Consider the following 17834-nt stretch of genomic DNA (forward strand, 5'->3'; position numbering starts at 1 on the left):
TCTCTTACGTACTTTATTGTTGATCTGAATAGCTTATGTTCTACAGTCAGAGCTACTACTAAGTAAATAATCCAAGGCTTAAAATGTCGAAGTTAAGCACTAAAATAGTTACAATCTCACAAGAGATTCTATTTTTAAAAACATTTTCTTTGTTAAGATTAATGGCTTATATAACAGGTTTACAGAAAGTTCAGAGGAGACATCTCTAGACCCCATGTTAGCAGACAATGGTGAGTGAGGAGGGCAGATTGTGCTATTAGCTGCATCTCAGATTTCAGCTGCCCATCTCCCACCCTGTTCTTAAACCTGAACTTTAGAGGTATAGAACAATAATGAAAGTATTAGACACTAATGACCATAAAAAGTAAACTGCAAACAAAAATATATACCGTAATCGTAAGCAATTTGTATGAAATTCAGTAAATTAGTTTCCTTGCTTGCTTACTTTGCCTTTATGATGGACTTCATCTTTCTAATATGTGGATTGTATAAGAGTTGGATGGAGTTTCCTCTTCTCCACTTGTTTGTGTTATTCACTTTTTTCAGTATTTTTAGTATTCATTGTTGAAACAAAAAGGTGACACATTGTCACAAACGTAATAAGTACTGAGATGTAGCATAATTGCCAAATGCTCCGGGGAGGGGGTCCATAGTGCCCCTTCCTTTAATAGATACCTACCTAACAACTCATTTAAACAAGGGACTTCCATAGGCAGATTGATATTGAGATATGACTTTTAAACTTCATTCACAGTTCCTGCAGAGCAAGGCAAAGCTTTTGCACAGACTTGGCATTCTAGGTCATTGTACAGCACATAGCGCAATAGAATCATAACATGGTTTCTCTCGGGTGTCAATCTGTATATTAAATAACTACTACTAATGGTACTAGCGATGACACGATTTGAACAGTATTAAAATTCCACTTTATTAGGGCCATATAAATTGCAGAGAAATCACACGCAAAGACATATCAAAGTAAAAATATCCACATACTTAAAAAGATATTTCTTTGTGTTAAACTTAACAGTTCAAACTTCTCTGCTGTAATTGGTGAATCTTGACAGAAATCAATATACAAGGATGAAATTATTTCATTATTTTAATCAAGTTACAAAATACATTCTCTGCTGTCAGAGCAGCATGATTCATCTTTTGAATACCAAAATTCTCCAACATATACGAGGCCCCACAATGGAAGGAAGGATACCCAAAGTTTTATTCATTTGTTTTTTTACATGCAATAGAAGCAGATTTAGATGATTATTTACGTAATGCATTCAAAGGTTATACATGTGATGCTTTTCTTAATGGATTTTGTATGCTTAGGAGCTGAGAATTTTCTAAACCTTAGGGTGCAAATTCTCAACCTTTACTCGACATCAACAAAGGCTTTTATAGCAGATATACACAGGCTTTGAAATTAATTGGTAACTATTAAAACAAAAGTTGAGACACCAATCTTACAATCTGAGAGCAGTAATACATACACACAACTTTACACATATGAATAGCCCCATTGACCTCAATGGAATTGCTCACATGTGCACTGTTAGACACTTGCATAACTCAGGGACTGGAGCCCATGTAGACAAAAGGCACATATCTCCTATTTTGATTAACTCTTTACTTCTGAAAGAAAAAACCCCCACAATTTGATGATCACTTCAAACACTAGTTAGAAAAACAAACAAATTGTTTTCCAAGTACTTCACGTATTGGGTCTTTTTCAACCACCCTCCCACAGTATAGTTTTCTTTAAACTCTGTATGAGACAGAAGCACCACATAAGGTCCAAAAAGGGGAGGTTTGACAGGCACATTGAACATCACATGGAAAGAATGCCCCAAATACAAACATATTCCTACAGTACCATATTACTAACGTATACAGCCATAAAAGACTTTTCTGGATTCCCTTACAAAGCTATCTTTAATTGATATTTCTTATTGAAATGAAGATGATTGTACTTAATAATTTAACTAAAGAATTGTACAAGATCTACTACTGCCCTCTTCCATTGTTGCCAATATGGTAATTTTCTTCATTCCCATGTATGACGCCCCTCTGTAGTCCCTTCTTCTATACTTTCTGAATGTATTATATAACAACTGTCTTAACACTAATCTATAGATAACTACTTATGATCCAAAGAGAATCTCAGTGCCCACATGAGTGTTTACTGACACATTTTATACCCTTTCCACATTAAGAAGAAGAGCTTCCTGCACACTCCTTGCTCAAATTACATGGATTTTCTTTAAGATTAGGGCACACATTGTAACAGCAGCATATAATTTTCCTGAACAATAATTCCCTTCCAGCAGAAAGGTATCTTATAATATCATCAGGATCAGCATCAACAGGAAGAGAAACCTGATTTTCAGCTAGACAAAGCTTATACATTTGCTGGGTTTATTCTCTGTAAACAGCAATTTTCACATACAGAATAGCTGCAAGCAAATTTGAAAACAATCTGGCAACTCATTTTTGACCCTAAAATACTAGACCAAAAAGGAATTAAAAATTATAGTAATAGAAAAAAAAAGGTGTAAAATTTCACTCATGGAACTTATTTCTGTTATTTTAGTTTTATCTTCCTACTTTTAATCTATCACATAGTCATAACCAATATATAATGAGCAGTGCCTTTCCACAGAGTGAAAAAACTGAGTGGATTACCCGATAAACAGCAGTACAGCCCAAACCCTCTGAATGCATTTATGATTTTATATTATTCAAACTAAAATGCATCAGTATGAAAAAATGGTTGTAATTATCACAATATTTCAAAACTAAACAAGTCCTGAATATCAGCGGACTACAGACCAAATTCAGGCTGCCTTTTCCACATAGCTAGCTAGCAGAGCACAGTTTCTGAACCCTGGTCTCACCATACTTGCAGAGTTTACTCTCTGCAAGTCTTCTACGCAGAGAGGATGTTTTAGAGTGGACTTGAATTAAATGTCTTCCAAGGAGGCACAACGTGGAACTGTGACAGAGAGAGAACATATGCTCATATTAACACTTTTTTGCAGCTTTTCTGGATGCCTCTCTCTGTCACAAACACCTAGACTTTATTTTACAAGACCAAAAACAAGGATTTGCATCTGAAGTTCATAAAAGTACAGATAAGAGCCTTTTGTAAACCAGCAGCCGGAACAGTACAAGTTATATCAGGTTTCAAATTGTCAGGTTTCAAATTCTCATGTTTCATGTTTTTTCTTAAAGCCCCAGCTCCTGAAGTCATGTGACTGTGAGACTCTCAGCATTTTAATTTTTTAAGTAAGTTTCTAGTCTTCATGGTTGCAGGGGAAAGCTTGAAAATCTGAACCCACAACATTCAAAATCCAGATGGCAAACAAAACATTTATTATTTTAAAAGAATTCATGATTTTTAAGCCAATCTCACTGATTTTTGAATATCTGGAGACTGTAATACCATATGTTTTATTATCCAGAAATTGTGTAACGACATGTTTCAGTTAAACACATATTCATAGGCTAAAACTGCAAAAATAAAAATTAATAAAGGAAAAATAAGCAAAATTATAATAAATCATTTTAGTCACTCAAAAATACTGACTGCAACATGGGTATTTAAGTACAATTTCATTGTCTAGTTATGAAATAATTCTGTTTCTTGAATTAAGATATAGTTGGGGGGCAAAGTTACATTTTAGAAATTAATCAGTCCTTTTAAGTGAGTTTACCCTTGTGAGTCAATAGTAGCAAATCTACCATATAGCCATGTTTGCTCGCCTTTCTATTACTTTGAAATTAAGGTCAGACCTGACCTTACACAGCACATACTGCAAATGCAGAGAAAAATCACCATTCCAATGACATATGGCATGACCTTCAACTTTCAATAACCTACAAAGTTTACATCTGTCTGATCATTCAGAATGCTAACATTACATATGTGCAATTATAAGGGAAATAATATATGGCAAAAAAGCAAATATTAAACATGAAGCAGCAGGGATTATTTGAAGATGACAAAAAGAAAGCATGGACTGCTACTTTCCAGAAAATTTTCATAGCAAGATTATTTACAAAATAACAATTGCATCCTCTATAATGCTTCATGCTAGTGACCATGTGCCATTAGAGCTATTACAATTACAGAAGGTTGGTAATAACTGCAACTGGTATCTGAAACACTGGCTGCCTTATAAACTCCTGGATTTCAGAACAATATATATATAATATTCAACAATTCTTAAAATAACATGAGGTTAAATGTTGTATTCTTATACAGATAACAAAACTTTGCCCTATCCCCATAACTTGGCAAGAAATTTCAGTGTAGGCAGAAGGAGGAATTGCTCTTCACCTACCACTGTAGCTTCTGAGTGGGAGTTGGCTCTGCTAATCTACTATACTCCTACCACCTCTTTATGGACAGAAATGGCTAGGGTGTCTGTGTGTGGCTCTGTCTCCTACCCAAACCAATCATGCCATTGGAAGGTTTGGAAAACCATAACTGGGCTCTGTTAGGAACAATAGGTATATAGGTTTTTGAACTTGTGTATTCACTCAATAAGTAGTGGAACCGCATCATTTCCAGTACACTTCCACATCCAGTGAAAGTGATTTGGAAGGAGTGCAAATTAATTATTTGTATTAACAAAGTAATACCCCATCGTGCTAGGCTCTGTACAAACACAGAAAAGATGGTCCCTGCTGTAAAGAGTTTACTATCCAAGTATAAGACGAGACAATAGATGGATACAGACAAAGGAGTTCAAGGAAACAATGAGACAATAGCAGTAGCAAATGAAATTTGCCTCAGAGAATAAAGTAACTAGGAGTACTTAAAAAAAAAAAATGAAACTTGCCAGAAGTATTAAATAAGAATACCTCTTATTCATCCATCACTGAAATGGGGAAAGCAAACATTTCAGTTTTCAAAAATATTGTTTATTCAACATTAGGCCCCTTCTACATCCTCCATAATTTTCTTCAGTTAAATTGACTTTTTAAAATATAAACATTTTAGCAATTTGCTTATACACATTAGAAAAACTATAATGGAACTATATAGATCATTTTAATTTAAATAAAGTTAGTGTTTGAGCCATTCTGATGTTAAGAGGTTATGGAACAGGCAATTATAACTTCTGTGCAGTTATAATTGCATAAATTTTCACCTATTTCTCTAAATAAACACACTCCGTGATGTTAAAGGCAAGGCTTCAAAAGGTGCAGAAAAATAAGGAAATCTGAAGTCAAAGTTACTATTCTAACAAAACTTATTTTATTGTATTTAGGTATAATAAGCATTTTATATAAAATTTGCATTCTGTCATTATACCTAGGTACAATGAATGAATGAATGGAGAAAATAACAAATTCCATTTTAGTTCCATTATTTTATTCAGTTTAAATTAGAAACTTAAATAACCAAACAGAAAGGGCTTTTTTATTACATTTCCTGTTTTTTCTTAACAAAACACGTTATATTTAGTTTTAAATGTACGCTAATCATAGTATTTTGGTACTAAGACGGTCACACACAAAAAAATAGTAGAATGCACAGAAGAAAACCAGCATATCAAAAATGTATCAGCTGAGCTCATTCAGAGATACCATGGTTTTCTATAATAAGAATAATAAGGATTGTGTATCATGGTCCTTTTATATAAATAATCAGAGTATCATTGAAATCAGTGAATATGTTATGTTATAAATGCTAAGATAAAGAGTTGATGCCAATCATAGCAGCCTCTTTGTAATATTGAAAGGCAACTGACAAATAGAGGTATCAAATATTGATCAACTTCAGATTTACTTTCAGAATGCACCAAAATAAAGGGTATTGGTTGTTTTGGTTTAAGTGTATATTTTTAGCAACACAGAAGGATCAGGAAGACAGCAGTCATCTCTTGAAGGGTCCATTTCAAACAGATTATTTGATGGAAGTGTAATTCATCTTTAATTTTCCCTTTGAAAACAAGAAGTTTCCATATTTTGCACAGACACTTTTATAGACAGTTATGGCTGAATGTCCTCACCTTTATCATTTATGGCATTGAGAATACAACTTTAAAGTCAACAGACTTGTGGTAATTCAGAAAGCAATCCATAAATAAATGGCAACTGTCATATTATCACAAACTAAAAATACAGGTTCCAGTTCTTCAGAAACCTCACATTTCAGTAGTTCTGAGGGAAACCCTGCCAGAATTGGGCCAATTGTTTTACACCAAAATCCATATTAATGTTCACATACTTCTCTCTTTCTATCCCAATACTAAAGATTAGCAAGATATTTATACATAAAGAAGAGTCTTCCTTTTTTTCAAATAAACCTGCTCTTCATGCTTGATTTAGTCAGTGATGCTACAGTTCAGTGTTTGTGACTTTATAATGGCTTTCCTGGTAGCAAACAGTAATGTGCCAAACACTGACTGAAGTGTGACAGAATAAAGTAAAAATCACACAGGAAGGGGAGTATTATAAAATGAAAAAAAGATTTATTTTTAAGTTTGAAGATAATTTTATTTTTATCCACATGATGAACCAAATCCAACCAAATAGTGGTGTATTTCCAGACTGCCTGCAGGGATGGGATGGGTGGGGTGGGGAAGAGATAGTGTTCTTTTGGTGATGGTGGGTGGGGGGGGGGGAGGGGGAGAGAAAGCAACCCCATTTTCCAGGATCATAAGAAAATCACATGCTCTGGAGCTTCACTTGATAGTTTAAAGAACTACCTGCACTCATAGACAAAATTATAACACCCATTACACTTGGTTCTATTTATACAGAATTTATAAATTGAAAACAGTAGTTAATTTTTGCATTATTTAAATAAGGTAAAATATACTTACTAATAATACCAGCTTCTGATATTTCTGTTTCAGTTCAGTCAGGTTCGCTGATGGTTCTGCACCCAGAATTCTATACCAGTCTTTTCGTGGTATGTGTTCAAAGGCCATTATGTGACTAGCTAGGAAGTGGCTTCTTTCGAAATCTGCTTAACAAAATAAATAAAATAGTGTAATGATCATTTAGAGTGCATTTAAAAGAATTGCGTGTGAGCAACTTGAAACACGACAAAATATTGGACCATGGGAGAATGTGACTCCACCCCTCAATCCCATCCTAACAATGGCAGCAAGAGATCACATGCCACAATGCAGACAACTGTTTAACATACGCAGCCAAATAGGATTTATTACTTAAAATCAAAGAGGCAGATTTGCCTGTGGCTGATCGATTTATTCTGTTTCTAAGGGCACAATGCCTTGTACATTCCCTTTCTGTTGTTCCACCATTTTTTCCTTCATCATACTGACCTTTTCGCTATAGAAATGCAGGGGGAGAAAAAAGTCTAAGCAGTCTGGTGTGAGAATTAAATGTGCAACACATCACAAGGCCAATATATCTTCTGCCTTTCCCCAGTATTATTTCTGCTGTTTTGTTCCCCTCTGCTGCACAGAGAAGCATAGAATCTCACATTATAATCTCAACAATTTAAACAACTAACAGATTCGATATACATTTCTGAAATTTGGATTGATTTAACTTGTTTATGCTGTTTTAACTCCATTTCTAGGTAGAATATAGGAAAACTGACTGGAAAACACAATATACCCTTTCAAATTGTTCAACTACTCAAGTCAAAAGCACATTTAGTTCTGTGACAAGAACATTACAGAAGTCTTTTTTTTTTTATCCTTTCGCTGTTTTTGGTAGCATCATTGCCATTTAAGTTATACAAACATTTTCCTTTTAAATCAATAGTATTACATTTCACTTTTGCTTTTTTTAAAATCATGAAGCAGCCTCCCATTCAATATGTGAGAATTCAATTCAAACATTTCTCCTTTGAGCTAACACACAAAAATACCTGTAATAGTCAAAAATACAGTCAGTCATTTTCATAATTCTACAATTACAAGGTTGTTCCAAGCCCAACCAATGCCATTTCCAATTGCTATTAGTAATTCACTTAGATTAATGCCTAAGGATTATTTTGCAAAATTTAAAGGGCCTGAATTTACTTCTGTCTGAATTATTTTTAACCAACAATTTTTACAAGTAACATATACTTGCTATGCTATAGTAAGGCCATACTTAAAAGATTAGAGAACAAGAAGTTTTCAGTTTATTTTGTGCATTGTATTGCACATGTAGGCATTTAAACCTCAATCCAGCAATGAGATCCATGATGACAAGTCAGCCCATGCGCATCACACTGCATGGCCAGGATCATAATTACCCTTTCTGGTTGTGTGGCATTTTCACAGAACAACTGTTAAATATTTATTTTAAAATATAAAAAAATGTGCTTGTAAAATGAGAAAAAATAGCAATGGGACTCTGGAGCAGGTATGGTTCCTGAAAGTACATTTAACTAGTTTTTTAAACTGGCTCAAATTTCAGGCTGATGCCCTTAAAGGAAACATCAAATATTAAAACTTAATTTTAATGACAATGCATAAAAAAGTTATAGTGAGAAGTCTAAACACATTTAGGAACCAAGTTTACAGCCAACTCCTTGCCAGTACAGGCATTCATTCATATGGAACTAACTGCAAGTTTGGGACCATTGTCAGGAATCTTTCAACTAAGTGAGATCTCAGCTAAAACACAAATATTTTACAGGACAACCCATACTTATACCATTTTTAAGAAACATCTTCTAATCACATCTATTGAATTTGAGTACTCAAAATTTTCTTAAGGTGGAAGGGAAGAAATAAGTTTGTTTTTAACTTCTGGGAAGGTACCATAAAAATAACAAATTTAGAGAGTGAGATTGCTGGGCTATCCTCTTTTAGGGAAAGTTGTATATAATGGGAAAAATCTCTTTCTTTTTTAGCACCTATCACTTTGAAGGATCCCAAAACGTTTTTCAAGCTGGAGCACAGATACAAGCAACCCCTTCCACTTTTGTGCAAGAAACAGACCTAATTTCTCTCCTATGACATAACGTGAGCTGAAAATGTCTTTGCCCTGGGCTAAGGGTGCAGCTACACTTGAAATAACAAATCGTGCTTTGGCACGTATTGCAGAGTCTAACGCAGACAAGAAATAAAGTGTGTAGGTAGCAGAAGTTCTCAAATTGCATTGCACTGTGATCCCCCTTCTGACAACAAAAATTACTACACAACCCCAGGAGAGGGGACAGAGGTCTGAGCCCACCCAAGTCCCTTACCCCAGGTGAGGGGGCCAAAGCCTGAGCCCCAACACTCCAGGCGGAGGAGCCAAAGCTGAAGCCAAGGGCTTCAGCCCCAGGAAGGGGGCCTATAACCTGAGTCCTGCAACCCAGGGCTGAAGACCTGAGCCTCAGAAGGTCTAAGCCAGCCCTGGTGACCCACTTTGGGGTTCCAACCCACAGTGTGAGAAACACCACTCTACGGCTAGTGCTATTCATAGGGTTGCCAACCCTCCAGGATTGTCCTGGAGCCTCCAGGAATGAAAGATTACTCTTTAATTAACGATGATGTCATGTAAACCTCCAGGAATACTCCCAACCAAAAAACTGGCAACCCTAGCTATTCAGGAGCCAACTAAAATACATAAACCAAAAGGGAACAAGGCACTCAGAAAGCACAATAAGAGCATCCACACAAAGTTATTCCAGTATAAGTCACGCCCTTTGTCTTCACTAGGGAAGAAGCGTGTGTACTTTATCCTGTGTTTAATACACCCCGGTACAACCCTAGGCCTTGTCTGCACGTACAGCGCGGTAGTTACCGCGGAACACCCCCCACCTTCACCCCCGCGCAGACAAGGGCCTTGCAGGTTTCAACGTGACCCATGTTAAAAGTGCAGCTGCCTGCTCCGCACTAGCCGTAACGCGGGCGAGCACCAGGGAGTCCCGGGCCGGGCCGGGCCGAGCCCCGGGGTTTCAAACACGCAGTTCCCTAGACCCTTGTGGGGCGCGTCTGAGCCCAGCGCCGCTGCTCCGGGGGGGGGGAGGGGAACGTCAGACAGGGTGAGGTGCGGTCACCCCCCAGCAGAGCCCAGCCTTACCTCTGCCGCGGCGCCGGCCCGGCCCGAAGCCGCAAGAAGCGCGACTTCAGGCGGCGGCAGCTTCCACATGGGGCAGCCTGGTGCCCCAGCAATAGCCTCCGAAAGAAACACGCTGCTCTCAGTCGGGCCGGGAAGAGACCCCGGAACCCCAGGCACGCGCGACGGGTGGGAGGGCGGTGTTAGAACCCCAGCGCCGTCCAGGGGCTGTTTCCGACCGGGCACTAGTGGCGATAGCACCAACCGGAAGTGGAGCCCTGCCTGGGCTGACGCTGTCTCCATGGCGACAGAGGGAGCTTCAGATCCGCCAGAGCGGCTGCAACGCCCAGTAAGTAACTGGAACCCCCGTCCACAGCGGGGCGGCCGGAGACCCCCCAACACTCCTTTGGCCGCCGAAATCTTGGGCGGCCACAACTCTCCTGTCCAACTGTCTGGCTACGCCGATGGACACCGGTCCTCAGGTGCGGCCAGAGCCGGAAGCCCCGCGGCCAGACACCCTCCTCCGCCCAGTTCAGGGCGGACGCAGCCTCCTGTGGGTCCCACACCCAGGGGCACCTGATCTAAAACCCTCTCGCTTCCCCAGAAAGTTACCTCTAGCCAGAGCTCCCCCTGCCCCCACTTCCCGGCCAGCCTACCCCAGCCAGTCCCTAGAGATCAACTCATCCCCCACATCCCTCTGCTTAAAGTGTTCTGAAAAGGGGGAAGGGAGGGGGGGATTATCATACTCACAGATCTGCCGAGGTGAAATTCAATAAAGATAAGTGCAAAGTACTTCACTTAGGAAGGAAAAATCAACTGCACAACTACACAATGGGGAATAATTGCGTAGGCAATCTGGGTGTTATAATGGATCTCAAATTGAATGCAGTGGAGAAAAAGGCTAATATCATTCTAGAGTGTATTAACAAGAGTGTCATGTGTAAGACACAGGAGGTAATTGTGCTGCTCTATTGCAGTGGTGAGGCACCAGCTGGAGTACTGTGTCCAAGTCTGGGACCCACACTTTGAGATGTGGACAAATTGGAGAGCGTCTAAAAGACAGTAACAAAAATGATAAGAAGGTAGAAAACCTTGATCTATGTGATTTTAAAAAACTGGGCACGTTTAGTCTTGATAAAAGAAGACTGATAACAGTCTTCAACTATGTTATGGGCTGTTATAAAGAGAACGGTGATCAGTCCTCAAGGTAGGACAAGTAGTAATGGGAACAGCATGGGAGATTTTGGTTAGCTATTAGGATACACTTTCTAACTATAAGGGTAGTTAGGCTGTGGAATAGGCTTCCAAGGGAGATTGTGGAATCCCCTTTATTGAAGTTTTTAAGAACAAGTTGAACAAACAACTGAAAAGGAAGGTCTAGGTTTACTTGGTCCTGCCTCAATGCAAGGGGGCTGGACTAGATCAGTGATCCTCAACCAGGGGTCCATGTACCCCTCAGGGTACGCAGAGGTCTTCCGGGGGCACATCAACTTGTCTAGATATTTGCCTAGTTTTACAACAGGCTACATAAAAAGCACTAGTGCAGTCAGTGCAAACTAAAATTTCATAGAGACAATGACTTTTTTATCCTACTCTATATACTATACACTGAAATGTAAGAAGAATATTTATATTCCTATTGATTTATTTAATAATTATATGATAAAATCAGAAAATAAGAAATTTTTCAGTAATAGTGTGCTGTGACACTTTTGTATTTTTATATCTGATTTTGTAAGCAAGTAGTTTTTAAGTGAGGTTTAACTTAGGGCTATAAATCAGACTCCTGAAAGGGGTACAGTAGTCTGGAAATGTTGAGAGCCACTGAACCAGATGATCTCTTGCGGTACCTTCCAGTCTGACAGTTCTATTATTCTATCATCTGGAAGTAGCCGCTGTCATAAAAAACGTGCTTAAAATTCACCCTTCAGCAACCCAACTCAATTTAAAATTTTGATTTTTGCTAGGTGTGCAACCCCTCATGACTCTTCCCCCCATATACTTTAAATACTGCCCTGTCCCAGTTCCCGCTGGTTGGTAGATCTTTTTACCAAGCCTGAGGTGCCTGTTCTCTCAGCCAAGCCACCATAGTAAAGTGCTGCAAGATTAGATTTTAGATTAGAAGGTTGGGTCCTGCTGGCTCAGCCAGATTCTTATTAGACAAAGGCAAAAAGAGAGGTAGGAGGAATAAAGTAGGGATGGAATGAAGACAGAGGATTGGGATTGAGGGAGCAGGAACCTTAGAGTCACATCTTATGAATTGCTCACCATATGGCCATGAAAACGGTGATGTCTTCTGGTTCTCTCTCCCTATCTGTGCTGATAGGAACATCTTTTAGTATCAGGAAAAAGATGCATGTGCCTCGGTGATAAATCCCTGAGCCCCAGGTTGTGGTGGCAGCTGTGATGGTGATGATGCTCCAGTCTCCTGACCAAACTCAGAGCTTACTGCCATTCTCTCAGCTGAGCAAGGTAGCAAGTATTCCTTAGAAAGTAAATATCCAAAAGGAGATGGCATCCTCATTTAAAGTAAATTTGAAAATCAACACAAGTTTTTGATCATTCATAGACCTTTCCTCATATTAGTCCAAACAAATACAATTCACATAGTTTATTTGAGTTTGCATTCAGCTTTCTTTTTTTGATCATTCTTTCAACAACGTGTTCATAGGTTAACCCCCGTACTGTTGCCAATTTTGGGGAAAGATTTGAACAAATTGGAGAGAGTCCAGAGGAGAGCAAAAAAATAAAAAATGATAAGATGTTTAGAAAGCGTGGCCTATGAGAAAAATTTTAGTCTGAAAAAAAGAAGGTTAAGGCAGGATGTGATAACAGTCTTCAAATATGTAAAAGATTGTTAAATGACCTCCGAGGGTAGGACCAGAATTGGTCAGTTTAATTTGCAGCATGGGAGATTTACTTAAATATTAGGGGGAAAAGTAATTATAAGGCCAGTTAAGCACTGGAACAAGCTTACCTTGGGAGGTTGTGGAATCCCCATCATTGGAGGTTTTTAAGAACAGGTTGGACAGACACCTGTCAGGGGTAGTTTAGGTGTACTTCATCCTGCCTCAGCACAGGGGATGTACTAGATAACCTCTTGAGCTCCCTTCCCGTTCTACATTTCTATTATTCTAAGCCAGGCTGTGCTGCCATTGTGCAAAGGAGAGATATTATGAAGACCTGGCAATATGGCCATTGGGGTTGTCCTGTGACCATTAATGGGGTGTTAGTTAGATTGTCAGCACACTGAAGACAGTGCCGTCTTGCAATAGTCACATAATGTAATGCAGACAGTATAGATGCAAGTGGCTTTACGGTTACATGGGGAAAATACTTATCATCTGACCTACAAGTTCATTCCAGAACTAAGAATCAAGGTGAGTTCCTTTTGTCTTAGATATTATAAAAAGGCTTCTGTGCGGTAAAATTCTGTCCTTTTCTATACCTGTGTAATAAAGAGTAAAACTGGCCCTGTAATAAAAACTTGAAATGCAGTACACAAGCAGGTGCTAAACTGCAAATGCAATTTAGGAAACAATTCTTTTGATGAGGCATGAGCCACAAGAGAATCAAGATCCCTCTCTCAGAGCAGTGTTGGTTTCTGCAGAGCTAACAGGAGTAAAAAAAGTAAACATAATTTTTTACTAAGTCTCTGAATCTTTTATTAAGCGTGAGTTAATTTACAGTCATTTTTCAGAGAAGAATTATACTGTAAATATAGTTGTTAAAACTTCTGTATAGCCTATATATTCCAGACAAGGTATTTCTCTCTTAAGGCTAGATCCTGCAAATGTGGTCTCCTGTGGTACATTGCTGTCCCTGCACAAAGATCAGTTAAATTAAATCCATCCAGGTATATAGATCAATTGCAGGATCTAGCCTTCAGGCCCCAATCCTGCAAGCTGTTTCACATAGGGTTTGCCCATATGGAATTCACTGCAGTATTGGAGCCTAAATATAGTTCAAACCTAGATGAGCATAATCTCAGAAATTTTAAACAGAAATTATGAGGGCTTGCTGTCCAAAGAATAGGTTTACTCATCATATTTTATGATGTAAAACAGATGCCTTTCATTATATATTAATTCAGGAAGAAATGTGGTACTTTTACATTTAGTAAAAACCAAGTCAGTATTTTTGTAGATTTTAAAAATAATATTATTTCAGGGATTACAGAAGAGGACATGCAGACTCTGAGGCAAAATAGGTTTACATTTTGCTGCAAGGTCCGTAGTTTCAAGGACACTCCATTGTTGATTTCCATGCTGATTTCCAAATTAAAATAGGGTATTTGGGTTTTTAATTGAATTAAGCATGAAAATAGTGCAATCCACTCTGTTGTTATTTAATATAACATTAAATTCAGTGTAGTTCATGTTGCTCCCACATTTTTGAATTATATTAGTTTTTTTATTGACAGTTCATAATTGCATTATAGAAGCTGTTGTTAGGAAGCATTGGATTTTAACTGTTGGGTAGGGAACAGTTTGAGCTTTTAGCACCCATGTGGGTTCGGGAGGTGATTTAAGTTTTTGACACACAGAAGGCAGTTGAGGTTTTTGACAATGGGAAATTAATTTCTTCTTTTCATCTGTTCCTTGAAGGAAGAGTTGGAAATTTTCTGAAAATTTTGGGGGGCTTGAACAGATTGTTGGGGAATTTGAACCATATTCCTCACTGCTCACATCCCAATATCCACCATCGTATCCAACAACTATTGTAATATAATCACATTTGCTTGGTGTTTCTGAGAAAATAATCAACAATGAAATAATTAAATTATCATCATTTAGATTTAGATTTCAGAGATAACACCCAATTGAAAAGGGCTGTACACTATCATATAGCTGATTCTGAAATTCTGAGCAATCTCAAACTACATTTGCTACAATGGAAGTGGAGGGCACTAAACAGGTTGTAGGATTGTGCAAGTAGAGCCTCTGTTACAGTCTGTGTGTTTGCAGACTTAAGAAGATACCATGACATCACTTTGCATTTAGTGTACCTTTGGAGGGTTTTCCTCCCAGCTATGAGGCCTAAAATTTAAATAAAAAAAAAATGCAACTTTACAGTCTGCTATACAATCTGTTAACCCATGTGCACTTTATTTCAGAATGAGAGGGAGTAAATGCATTATAAGCATAACAGCATATCTATTGAACTCTGAAGTCAATGAGGTTTTGAATGGATAGAACAAGTTGTAGGATAGGGGCCTTACTCTCACTCCCCTGCACATTCAACTGCCTGTCAAATAATTGAAACAAAAATAGGCTATTTGATTCTGTAACAATCTTTGTAACAACTACAAATTATAATAACTATGTAAAGACTCATAGACTCATAGACTTTAAGGTCAGAAGGGACCATTATGATCATCTGGTCTGACCCCCTGAATGCTGCAGGCCACAAAACTGTCCCCACCATTTCCCTGACTCTGTTGATGAAGTCCCCAAATCCTGTGTCTTAGTGACCTCAATTGGCAGAGAACCCTCCTGCTAGAGATCCCTGCCCCATGCTGCGGAGGAAGGCGAAAAACCTCCAGGGCCTCAGCCAATCTACCCTGGAGGAAAATTCCTTCCCGACCCCAAACATGGCGATCAGCAAGACCCCGAGCATGTAGGCAAGAGTCTCCAGCCTAACCCTTGTTAACCATAATACTGTTTGCCTACCATTGCTTGGTATTCCTCAGCTAATATGTTTTACCATTAAACCATTCCCTCCATAAACTTGTCTAACTTAATCTTAAAACCAGACAGGTCCCTCTCCACCAACGTTTCCCTCGGAAGGCCATTCCAATATTTCACCCCTCTGACGGTCAGAAACCTTCGTCTAATTTCAAGCCTAAACTTCCCCATGGCCAGTTTATATCCATTTGTTCTTGTGTCCACATTAGTACTAAGCTGGAATAATTCCTCTCCCTCCCTTGTATTTATCCCTCTGATATATTTAAAGATAGCAATCATATCCCCCCTCAACCTTCATTTTGTCAGACTAAACAACCCGAGCTCCTCCAGTCTCCTTTCATACGACAGGTTTTCCATTCCTCTGATCATCCTAGTCGCCCTTCTCTGCACCCATTCCAATTTAAGTTCATCTTTTTTAAACATGGGAGACCAGAACTGCACACAGTACTCCAAATGAGGTCTCACCAGCGCCTTATACAATGGAAGCAGCACCTCCTTATCCCTACTAGATATACCTCGCCTAATGCATCCCAAGACCGCATTGGCTTTTTTCACCGCCACATCGCATTGTCGACTCATAGTCATCCTACGGTCTACAAGAACCCCTAGGTCCTTCTTCTCTTCCGTTACTTCTAACCAATGCGTCCCCAGCTTGTAGCTAAAATTGTTGTTAGTCATCCCTAAATGCATCACCTTACACTTTTCACTATTAAATTTCATCCTATTTCTGATACTCCAATTCATAAGCTCATTCAAGTCTCCCTGCAGAATATCTCTATCCTCCTCCGAACTGGCAACGCCTCCCACCTTCGTATCATCCGCAAACTTTATCAGTCCACTCCTGCAATCGGTTCCGAGGTCAGTTATAAATAGATTAAATAAAAGGGTCCCAAAACCGAACCCTGAGGAACTCCACTGGTAGCTAAAGTTTTCTCAGCTCTGGACCTTTTACTATGCATATTGTTCGCACCATCTCTTTTGGGATTCTTTCTTATGTCTTTTTTTACACATTCAAATCTATTATTTAGCTCATTTAATTCTTGTGATAAACCCTAACCCTTAAATTGGATCTGCACATTCAAGTCAGTAGCGCTCTACACAAACATAAGCATCCATCCACATGATCTGTGTGTAAGATCAAAGGCTCTGATCCAAAAAGGGACTTAGTCCCAGATTTTTAAAGGTATGTAGATGTTGGTGTGCTCTGTGTTTCAATGCCTAACTGAGCTAGGAGCCTACATTTCATTTTCAAAAGGTATTTAGGCAATTAGGAGCTAAAAATCCCATTGACAGTCTATGGAATTTAGATTTTTAATTTTTTGGAGCCCAGAAAATCATTAGTATAACAATGTGATGCACAATGCCTGAGTTAGGCATCTTTTACAATGAATGGTGAGAGATAGTTGCCTAAGAATGTGATCCACAAAAATCATCACGCTAGGCAGGGTGCCTCCTAAGTTATCCTATGTGAGATGCTGATGAGAGGGGTTTGTGCTAAGCCTTGCCCCTCTTACACAGTTAGGCACCTAAGTCTTGGTTGCAGGGAAGCATCTTTCATTGCTAGCAATCCACAATCTGGAACCCCTCTTCTAGCGTCAGGCATCTTAGGCATCTATGCTATTCCTTGGGAGAATGAGTTAGAAACTGGCCTCACTCCACATAAAACGGCTAGAGGAGGAAGTGCTGGTAGTGCTAGTTCCCACCTTATAACTTTTAGTCCAGTGGTGAGCATGCTCATCTGGGATGTGGGGACCTCGGGTCAGCTCCCCTTTCTGCCTTATGGGGAAGAAAGGATTTGAACAGGGGTCTCTCACCTCTTAGGAGCAGTCTCTGATCACTGAGCTGTGGGATATTCTAATGTAGGGCTCCCTAAATCTCTGGTGTTGAAGCTGTTCCACTGTATATAAATAATAATGAGTCATTGGAACAGGAGGACTGGACTCTGGGTATTCTACCTCCCAGCTGGGTGCCCTAACCATCAGGCTACAGAGCCATTCTCATTCTTATGCTCTGTGACCCAGTGACTCTTTAAAGTATTTATCCAAGGTTCAACAGGAGATATTCAGGGAGCCCCACATCAGAATATCTTCTTCCTACCAGGCAGAGTGGGGACTTGAACCTGGGTTTCCCACGTCCCAGGTGAGTGTGCAAACCACTGGATTAAAAAGCATAAACTGAGTA

At 39.0% G+C, this 17834-nt stretch overlaps 2 protein-coding genes across 7 annotated transcripts in view; one reads left to right on the forward strand and one right to left on the reverse strand.

Annotated features, from left to right (window-relative positions):
• Positions 1–10132, reverse strand: part of DNAJC24 (DnaJ heat shock protein family (Hsp40) member C24) — a 61108-nt gene extending 50976 nt beyond the window's left edge. For 2 of the 6 annotated variants that reach the window (XM_065592520.1, XM_005286879.5), the window contains exons 1-2: positions 9991–10132; positions 6837–6979 (exon numbers count right to left, since the gene is read on the reverse strand). In XM_065592520.1, coding sequence (XP_065448592.1) covers positions 6837–6944 — 108 coding nt within the window. In that variant the 5' untranslated portion in view covers positions 6945–6979; positions 9991–10132. Of the gene's footprint in view, positions 1–6836; positions 6983–7304; positions 7446–9990 lie in introns of those variants that run through there. The other 4 variants (XM_065592521.1, XM_005286880.5, XM_065592522.1 and 1 more) reach the window with 2 other exon arrangements.
• The window catches only part of DCDC1 (doublecortin domain containing 1), a 414547-nt gene continuing 406770 nt past the window's right edge, over positions 10058–17834 (forward strand). Inside the window, exon 1 of the mRNA XM_065592482.1 lies at positions 10058–10315. Coding sequence (XP_065448554.1) covers positions 10058–10315 — 258 coding nt within the window. The remainder of the gene's footprint in view (positions 10316–17834) is intronic.

This window comes from Chrysemys picta, chromosome 4 (genome assembly GCF_011386835.1).
Source record: "Chrysemys picta bellii isolate R12L10 chromosome 4, ASM1138683v2, whole genome shotgun sequence".
Taxonomy (NCBI): Eukaryota; Metazoa; Chordata; order Testudines; family Emydidae; genus Chrysemys; species Chrysemys picta.